This window comes from Solanum tuberosum, unplaced genomic scaffold (assembly GCF_000226075.1).
Source record: "Solanum tuberosum cultivar DM 1-3 516 R44 unplaced genomic scaffold, SolTub_3.0 scf00559, whole genome shotgun sequence".
Lineage (NCBI taxonomy): Eukaryota > Viridiplantae > Streptophyta > Magnoliopsida > Solanales > Solanaceae > Solanum > Solanum tuberosum.
The window spans coordinates 204558-211752 of record NW_006239486.1 but is presented as its reverse complement, the minus strand read 5'-3'; the positions used below and the strand labels follow the sequence as shown (position 1 = coordinate 211752).

Here is a 7195-nt window from a genome sequence, read left to right as displayed (position 1 = left end):
TTTCATCATATATACTTTTATTTAAAATCTATTTTTCTAGCTATTTTAGATGCGATGTCATTAAATACTGTTTTATAATCAATTTGTTTTAATAATTTCTTTTCCAAATGATAATATAGATAATTCATTCAATCTCTCTTGAGACATTGTTGATCTTAAAGAAGATTTAATCAATTTTAATTTCGAAAAAACTTCTTTCGGCTAAGGCAACGGTTACATGAACTGTTAACATTATTCTATAAGCAATATGTGTATTTGGAAAAGAATAAAGTCTTTTTATTTGTTTGACTGTTTGAGTATTTAAGTATTTTCATCATATCATTATCTTCTACTTGTATTACTTCTCTTAACACTTTTAATTCAAAAAATAAATCTAAACCATCAATATCAGAATAACTATTATGTGTTAAAAGAAAGTTCAAGGTTAAAACAATATTTTTTTAAATTCTCGTCGTCTTGTGATCTCAATATTTTACCACTAAATAAGAAATCAAAAATATTTCCATATGCTTCAATTGGTTCAAATCTATTTTGCGGGAATCAATATATATAAATTAATCAATTCTAAAAGAAATGTTTTTTCCATCGCGAATCAACTGAACTTACTAAACTTTTAGTCTTGATGGAGAGAGCTACCTGGTACGTGTTGCTGGTGGAATGAACATTTGAACTTCCGACTTTCAAGTACTTGACAATCCATAGGTAGAACTATATTTTCTTGTGGAAATTGAAACAAGTAGAGTTGTTTCCTACTTGTTTGATAAAATGTCTGAAAGGGATCATAGCCAAGTAGTACATGAATAATAGCCAAGTAGTACATGTATTCATAGCTGGTCACACGAATAATTTTGATGGATATGAGTAGCATGTTTTGTTTGCATAGATGTTGTGATAACATCAATGGAGTCAGTGGCTTATGCATTAATATTCCCCTGTTGCTACCATTCCAACATATAGCCATGCCTACACTGGTATAGGCTGCCTCTCCTTAGACGTAACAACATCGTCCAATAAAGAGATTATGTTACTTTTGCAATGACTCTAAAAGGTCAGTGTACAATCTGGAAAGCTTTTCTGGTGCCAGCCTTGTTCCAATGTATTCTGGTGCTTGCACTACACACCTGAAACTCGAGGTCTATGCTTAACCTTAAGGAAGTGGAGTGTTGTCTCCTTGCTATGGAATTGTATTATTTGATTGCTACAATACCTAAAACTCGAGGTCTCCCACATCAATTACAGTTTGATCCGGGCATATCCTCCTTGAAGTCAAGAAATATTGTTAAGGCTACACACCCGTGGAGACAATTTTCAGGTATTTCTTTGGCATCTATGAATTGTATCTGATACTTTCTGCACATAAATTTAATGATAATTTTGTAGATACTTGTACACCTTTTGCAAATTCTTTGTAGTAGTAGTTGTTTTCTCTGAATAGGGTAAATTCTAAGGTAATTATATTATTAGTTATGGCGGAGATCATCTTTGTTGTGCGGCTAATCAAACATTGTATTATAATATACTAGGATCATTTTGCTGATGCGGCCAACTAAACGACCCCTTAGGATGTTGCATATGTAACAACTATAATTTTAAGAGAGTGTTGAGTTTAGAATCATGACAGAATGACAATACATATTTTGGATGGAAAAGAGTTGCGAAAGTAGCAGCTAAACATAAAACACATAACTAATGAAAATACCAAAATTCAGACTTCCACTTGTACTGACTTTGACATTACAACTTTAGATGCAGGAGTTATTCCATAATTAAGGCTTCCATTCATTCTAGTTCTGATATTACCGTCAACTCTTGCGTAGAAGGGCCAACGTGAGTGGTGTTTCTTGTTGTAAAAGGGGGAGGAACAGTTAGATTGCTTCCATCTCCTTCTAGCATTTGAGTAACCACTTTGACGGATGGACGATCTATCGCATTCCATTGGATGCACCAAAGTCCTATAACCGCCAATTTCCCTTACAATTATGATATCATCATCTTCCTCAATCCTGAGTTTCAACTCTTCTCCTTGATTCAGCCGCTGATGAATCCACTCGGGAAAGTTCATTTGGCAAGTATCCACCTTTGCATCAAAATTCTTCCTCCCTCCAACCATTTCAAGTAGCATCATTCCAAAGCTATAGACATCAGATTTATGAGACGCTTTTCCGAAATTGCTTGACAACACTTCTGGTGCAATATAACCCATGGTTCCTCTAGCTTCAGTCATAGTGACAACACTTTTCTCTTTTGAGCATAACTTGGCAAGACCAAAATCAGAGATCTTTGGGTTCAAGTTATAGTCTAACAGAATATTTTGAGGCTTGATATCGAAATGAAGGATTTGTTGGTCACATCCTTGATGAAGATACTCTAACCCTTTTGCTTATTCCCATAGCAATATCATGAAGCTTCTTCCAAGTAAGGGTGATATTATCTTTGAAACTTGTCGGAAAAATGAGCTTGTCAAGTGACTGATTTGGCAAGTATTCAAACACTAGAGCTCTTCTAACTCCATCAGCACAAAAGCCAACTAGGCGAACCACGTTGACATGATGGATTTTCCCCATTGCTGCAACTTCATTTAATAAATTCTTCCCCATTTCCTTCGGAATCATTGAGAACTTTTTACAGCAACATGAATTTCATTCGAAAGTGTTCCTTTATAAACAATCCCGTAAGCTCCCTCTCCCAATATTTCCTGAAACTGATTTGTTATCTTCTTAATATCTGCATAAGTATATCTAGTCGGTCTGTGAGCTCTATAGTCTTCCAAAAACTTTTCAACTCTGACTTGATTCTCTCTTTCAATTTTGCTTGAGCTATAACACTCATAAAGTGCCATAATAATTATTCCCAAAAGAATGAGACCTATAACTCCACCTGCAATCAGTGGTTCCTTTACTGTGCCTGCCAGAATTAACACAATTTTTTTGTTATGGAAAAGAGAAGTACATGATAATGGCATTAAAGAAAAGTTTGTCAATACCTTTTGTAGTAAATGGTCGATCGAAACACTGAGTAGTCAGTTGTTTAGTATAGTTCTTGAAGCCACAATCCTTTTCAAGACCTTCACAGTATTTACAGATTGGATTAAGCCAACTGAGACTTATATAACTGTTAATTGTATCGAAGGGAATTGACGGAATTTCATGAATCTTTTTGCAAGTTGTAGGGGGGAGTGAATTCAAAGAGTAGTGAACAGCAAATATTGCTTTGTCAGAGGCACAATCTGGATATTGGTTCTGATAATCTGCAGGCATACCAGAACATTTGAAAATCGAAAAATCACCTAGTGTAAGATAAGGTTCATAAACAGTGAAGGAGAAAGGAGATGCTGATAAATTAAGGTGCAATAGCTTAAGAATGAGACAACGTTCAGGATCATAAAGGAGAATCTGTTGAGACATATAATCAATTTCTCCAACAGATAGTATAAGTGAATTGGGAAGTGTGAGTATGGTTTGGTTTTTACGGTCACAAGATAACTCGAAGCCTGGATAACCACAATATTCTGGCTGGTGGTGAAGCCTGAAGGGAAAATGAATGCTAGGGCCATCACTTCCACACCTGGACTCACTGCAATCATATGCTCCATCACCAACCATAGCCAACAATACCATGGTGATGAAAAGCAAGTGCAAGAGGAAAAAGATGGTCATCTCGACTGACACGGCTTGTACACTCCCTATGACACGACGTGCTCTGATACCAAGTTTATCACGCCCCAAACCTGGGAGGCAGCAGCTAATTTGTTTTTATCAATATATGATCTAAAGATGTGTTACTCTCTGTATGGATTTTTCTTTCATTTAATGGTTTGATTTTTCCACTCTTTTATCAAGAAAAGTCTTGTGCCTCCAAGATTGACTATGAGAGATATGTTGACTTCCTTACACGATTGACTTACTAGGCTTCATGAAGACTTGCCATTGTTCTTTTAGAATTGGTTGCTAGATCTTCTTGACTGCTAACTTGCAGAGAAGAGGGAAATACCCCATAAAAATATAATGTCTGGAGGAACCATGATTCTTCTTACAATCCTCATCTTCATACAGCTCTCAGAAACCCCATTTGCAAAACAGACAGAGCAGTGTGTCCCTTCTAGTTGTGGGAATATTCGTAACATCAGTTATCCCTTTAGATTGAAAAGTGATCCAAAGCACTGCGGCGATGAAAATTATGAATTGAGCTGTGAAGGAAATCGCGCCATATTCACAATATTTCCACATAATTGGTATGGATCACTGAACTACTATGTTCAAGCCATCAATTACGCTAACTCCACTATCCGCCTTGTTGATCCTGGTATAAGAGACCAAGTTATCTGCTCTCTTCCTCAGAATTCGATTACGTTTTACACTATCCCTCTTGGTTTTGATCTTATTATTAGGCCTAATTTTGTTCATTTAACAGTACCAATCACTCTCTTCAGCTGTCCATTTGCCTTAAATTCTCCAGATTTTGTGGAAATCACTAATTGTCTCAACAGGAGTTATGCTTCCAATGTTTCTTCTGATTTATTTAAAGGACACACATATGCAACCATGGCTGAATTATCACCATCCGATTTGAAAGTCGGGTGTAGTGTAAACCTCATGTCAATGACTTCATGGCGTATTCAGGATGCAAATGCCAACATTTCTATTTTAAGTTTGCATAATGCTTTGGCATATGGATTTGAGCTTTCATGGTTTAGAAAAGTTTATTGCGAGTACTCCTCCTATCCATATAGATGTGAAGGTGAAAATTCAACTGATGTTCATTATGTTGATCGCAGCTGCAAAGCTTACAATTTTAGATTCTTCAAAACGTTGTGTGGTAAGCACATTCCCAATGTCATACTTAGAATATAAGACACTTTTAGCATTTTTTTTTGTGCAAGTCTTAACTGTTTTTTTTCTTTTTTCGGTTCTGTATTTTCTCTTTGGATGACCACAATCAAGTTGATCAAAAACACGTTCTCCGCATTCTTGCAAGTAAGCAATTCTGGTTTTATATAATGGTATCGTTGCAAGTTAAATTAACTAAATTATTGATTGTTGGTGATTTTGCAGAAATCATCCCTTGGATACTTCCCATAGCTGGTAAGTCACACCTTTCGTCTTTCAAATTTATTACTAGAAATTATTCTAATGTCAAAATGATGGTGCAGATGTTGGTGGTTGAATTTTTAATTTAACCATTCACAAACTTTTCTTGCTTATTTGTGATGGTTGTACACAGGGTTTAGCATCGTGGCAAGAATCATTCTATTTCCATTCATAGTTGTATTTCTAATGATTGAGTTACGAAGAAGACATTTGTCTATTTATGATGCAATTGAAAGTTTCCTGCATGGTGAGAACAATTTCGCGCCCATTAGATATTCCAACTCCAACATAAGAAAGATGACTAGGAACTTTAAAGAGAAACTAGGCCAAGGAGGTTATGGTTCAGTATATAAAGGTAAGCTTCAAAGTGGTCCTAATGTAGCAGTGAAGATATTGAGCAAGCCCAAAGCTGATGGGCAAGACTTCATCAACGAGGTTGCCACAATTGGGAGGATTCATCATGTTAACATAGTACAACTTATTGGCTATTGTGCTGAGAGATGTAAGCGTGCTCTCGTGTATGACTTCATGCCTAACGGATCACTTGAAAAGTACATCACATCTCAAGAAGAAGGAGCTGATCAACTGTTAAGTTGGGACAGAAAGTTTGAAATTGCTCTTGGAGTTGCTCGAGGTATTGAATACTTGCATCGAGGTTGTGACATTCAGATTCTACACTTTGATATCAAGCCACACAACATACTTTTGGATGAGAATTTCATTCCAAAACTATCTGATTTTGGTCTTGCAAAATTATACCCCGCAGATAAGAGCATTGTTACTCTAACAGCAGCCAGGGGAACAATTGGCTATGTAGCTCCAGAGTTGATCAACAGAAGCATTGGTCCAATATCTTATAAGGCAGATGTCTATAGCTTTGGAATGTTACTCATTGATATCGTAGGCTTGAAAACAAACTTGGCAGCCAGAGAGGATGTGTCAAGCCAGTACTTCCCACATTGGATTTATGATCAACTCGACAACGGAAAGGAGATTGAAGTACTAGACGAGACACATGAAGACATAAAGAAGCTGACTTTAGTTGCTTTGTGGTGCATACAAATGAATCCACTTGATCGTCCCTCAATGACTAAAGTAGTGGAAATGCTTGAAGGCGAATTACAAGCATTGCAAACGCCTCCCAGGCCTTCTGAATCGCGGGTACCATGTTCATTGGAATTCAATCTAATTAGTTCTTCAATAAGCTCTACTGAGTCTGTGAAGTTGCTTGAGAGTTGTTCTGATTCTGCAAAAATAGATGTAATTGTTGCTTGATATCACACATTATGTACAAAATTCGTGTTGTCGAGTTCATAATAAATTTTATGATTTTTTTTTCTAAAAAAAATTAAGTTTGTGACATACCAAACCATCACAATTTGTGGCAATCATTTGAATCTATCACAAACTGAAAATGTTTGATGAAATATGTAACCTGAAGTGATTAGTTTAAAGGGGTGAGAGTGCAGGTTCTAAAAGAATGATCCTCAATGAAGTTTTTAGTCAGTGTGTTGTTTGATTATGCACATTTAACCTTCAATTATTTGAAGTGTGCGATTTTGGTTCTTGAAGTTAACAAAAGTTAACTATTTAACAAAATGATTATTTTAAAATATATAAAATAAAATAAATTGAAGGGTTGATGATTATAAATGTTTGAAGAATTATGTGTATAATTTTTTTTTAAATTTAATAAAAATTAAATGTTAAATATTTTAAAGACCGAAAGTTGTTAGGACACCATTGATAGTTTTAAAGAGCATGTCCACCTACTAAACCCTTTCAATGTAATCGTATTTGACCTTGATTAGTAACCATTGAAAAAGTGAGGAAGGATGAGTTGCTAATGAATAAAAAACAGAACAAACAGAGAACCAAATGAGATCAATTTATATATTTAAAATAATCATTCTAATTGTATATTTTTTAAAAATATATAAAATATAATTTATATAAACCCTAATCAAATAATCATTTTGTTAAATAGTTAACTTTTGTTAACTTCAAGGACCAAAATCACACACTTCAAATAATTGAAGATTAAATGTGCATAGTCAAATAACAGAGAGACTAAAACCCATTATTTCCCCTTTATAAAAAGAAACTGA

At 35.1% G+C, this 7195-nt stretch overlaps 1 protein-coding gene and 1 pseudogene across 1 annotated transcript; one reads left to right on the top strand and one right to left on the bottom strand.

Annotated features, from left to right (window-relative positions):
- Positions 1-1690: 1690 nt before the first annotated feature.
- Positions 1691-3775, bottom strand: LOC102586033 (probable receptor-like protein kinase At1g67000; annotated as a pseudogene).
- Positions 3776-3849: 74 nt separating this feature from the next.
- Positions 3850-6392, top strand: LOC102585361 (glycerophosphodiester phosphodiesterase protein kinase domain-containing GDPDL2-like). The gene is made up of 4 exons (XM_015304519.1): positions 3850-4815; positions 4941-4973; positions 5052-5081; positions 5221-6392. Exons 1-4 carry the CDS (start codon positions 4005-4007, stop codon positions 6360-6362), a joined length of 2016 nt encoding a protein of 671 aa, XP_015160005.1. The 5' UTR covers positions 3850-4004; the 3' UTR covers positions 6363-6392.
- The last annotated feature ends 803 nt before the right edge of the window (positions 6393-7195 follow it).

Bases quoted from the DNA above. Each gene is read 5' to 3' on its own strand.
- LOC102585361 (XM_015304519.1), top strand. From the start codon at position 4,005: ATGTCTGGAGGAACCATGATTCTTCTTACAATCCTCATCTTCATACAG. The intron at 4,816-4,940 runs GTAAGCACATTC...ACCACAATCAAG, and splicing joins ATTCTTCAAAACGTTGTGTG to TTGATCAAAAACACGTTCTC. The intron at 5,082-5,220 runs GTAAGTCACACC...GGTTGTACACAG, and splicing joins TTGGATACTTCCCATAGCTG to GGTTTAGCATCGTGGCAAGA.